Below are 2,227 nucleotides of genomic sequence, written 5' to 3'. Positions count from 1 at the left end.
GAATGGTTCGGGTGCTTTCCCATCCCAGTGTCCCGTCCTTTCTGCGTGGGCATAGCAAAGCCTCCTCCTGCAGTCGCAGGCTCTAGCAAGGGATGTGCTGCAGCACCTCGGTCCAGCGAGGAAAAGAGGAGTGAGCCGTGGCTCTCTGTCTGCACGGGCCTGGAGGGAGGGTCCCATGGCAAAGGCGATGGGAAGGGTCCCACTGTCCCAGGAAGCGGCCACTTATGGAACGGTTCTCTTATGAGCAGAGCCCGCGCTATAAGGACTGGCCTGAGGCGCTAGAGCAGTACTCCAGGTAGTCAAACTCCTTGATGGGGAATGTCACAGCGCTCCACTTCTTGTACCTCCTCTTCTCAGCCGGTGTCTCCACCACGAAGTTTTTGATGCAGAGGATGGGCAGTTTCACGTGCCGGTAGATCATCTCCATCCCCCAGTCCTGTGTGGGCAGGAAGAGGACAGTCACGCAGCCTGCAGCGCAGCATCCCCAGGCTGCAGGGCCACGCACACCTGGGACGGAGGCAGCTCCTTGCTGCCGGGGCACATCCCCATTTGGAGACAGCCGCCCGTGTCCAAGTCCCACATGCACAGCACGCACATCACACGGGGATGTTCTGAAGGGAGATACAGCTCCATTCCTCGGCCAGGAGCTGGGGCACAAGGGGGCCACAGGCCACGCCCGCTCCTGCCCCTCCACCTCCGACTGGGCTGCAGCCACGGGCGGATTGCCACACTCACCTGGTTGCACTCGCTGCACATGATGCGGCAGCCGGGCTCCCAGTCCTTGAAAGTCTGCTGCAACTGTATTTTCCCAGAGGAAACTCTGTAATACAACCTGCAAGGAAGAGACCAAAAATACACTCTAAGGACAATGGTCCAGGAGACAGACACAGGGCAGCGCATGTCCTCCCATAGTCACACAGTCCCACAAAGCCCCCGCGACCTCCCTGGACGAGTGTCCCCGAGGAAGAGCTGGCAGCAGGCTGCTGCCATCCCCTGCCCGTCCTGGGTGCAGAGTGCGGCAGCTCATGCAAGTGACGCCTGACAGCCGGGCTCTGCCCGCTCGCCCCTGCCAGCGCCCAGCTCCTACCCAAAGTTGGGGTTGATGTTAACGTGGTGCATGCCCTCCACGGTGCGGATGTCGCTGCCGTGGCACACCGCCGTGTTGCAGTTGACACAGTAGAGGTAAACAGCATCTGGGTCATGCAGTTGCCGCCTCTCGCTGATCCTGGCCTCCTTCATTAGCCAGCTGGCAACGGCAACTCGCTGCAGCTCCCTGATCTGCAGAGGGCAGGGGAGGCAGGACAGAGGGGAAGACAGAGGTCAGCGCAGGGCTACGGGCACAGACAGATGGCAGACATGGCAAGACACACGGCCGCAGACAGATGCACTGTCCCAAAGAGCGTGAGCCACACGGCAGGACGGGCAGGACAGGATGGGCAGGCACTGCCCTGTGCACCTGATGCTACCCCCTCCCAGGAGCCAGTGCTGCCCCAAGGGGAGAGCAGACAGCCAAAACCAGGGCGCAGAGGGCTGTGCCAAGCAGCAGAGGTGGGCAGGAGCTGCCTGGCCCTCCTGGTACTCGGGGCAGCAGCCTGCACTCACCTTGAGGCGGTACTCCTGCTCGGGCATGGCTTGCACCGCTCTGATTGCCCTCACCATGAGCTCCACGAGGTCTTCATTGAGCAGCTCACGGGAGACCTCTCTGCTATTGGCTTTGGCGAGGACGGAGTAGACACTGTTCTCAGCACGGGCACGGCCCCGGGCCTGCAGCAGAATGGCCAAACACTGCGGTCAGCAGAGGAGGGACTTGGCTGAGCCCCCCTACCTCCTCGTGCCACCCCACGAAGATGGATCCACCCTCCGCAATCCTCTGCGCCTCGCCAAGGAGATGCTCTGCCAGGTGCTGGGCTCAGCCCCAGGGACCGGGCTCAGCCCCAGGGACCTCCCAGCGGGCATGGGATGCGAGATGCCCTGTGTCCCACCCCCGTAGCTTTGGGGCATTGCGGCAGGTTGCCCCCAACATGGGGCCGGGCAGAGCAGCCGGAGGGAGCCCAGACAGCTACCTGCATCATGGCGATCTCGTTGGTCATCAGCCCGTAGCGGACCACGATGTTGCACTCGGGGATATCCAGGCCCTCCTCGGCCACGCTGGTGGAGAAGAGCAGGTTGAGGGCTCCCTCGCGGAACAGCTTGATCACGTCCTGCTGCTCATTCTGGGGGGAGAGGG

At 62.6% G+C, this 2,227-nt stretch overlaps 1 protein-coding gene across 1 annotated transcript in view; it reads right to left on the bottom strand.

Annotated features, from left to right (window-relative positions):
- Positions 1 to 256: 256 nt before the first annotated feature.
- Positions 257 to 2,227, bottom strand: part of DHX58 (DEXH (Asp-Glu-X-His) box polypeptide 58) — a gene marked incomplete at its 5' end in the record, with an annotated part of 2,727 nt that continues 756 nt past the window's right edge. The window contains 5 exons of the mRNA XM_009694751.1: positions 257 to 436; positions 736 to 832; positions 1,088 to 1,278; positions 1,603 to 1,764; positions 2,064 to 2,213. Of these exons, the coding sequence (XP_009693053.1) occupies positions 257 to 436; positions 736 to 832; positions 1,088 to 1,278; positions 1,603 to 1,764; positions 2,064 to 2,213 (780 nt within the window). The remainder of the gene's footprint in view (positions 437 to 735; positions 833 to 1,087; positions 1,279 to 1,602; positions 1,765 to 2,063; positions 2,214 to 2,227) is intronic.

Source organism: Cariama cristata, unplaced genomic scaffold, assembly GCF_000690535.1.
Source record: "Cariama cristata isolate BGI_N322 unplaced genomic scaffold, ASM69053v1 scaffold20522, whole genome shotgun sequence".
NCBI classification, from domain to species: Eukaryota; Metazoa; Chordata; class Aves; order Cariamiformes; family Cariamidae; genus Cariama; species Cariama cristata.
Note: the sequence above shows the minus strand (reverse complement) of the source record. Positions and strands in the feature narration are given on the sequence as shown.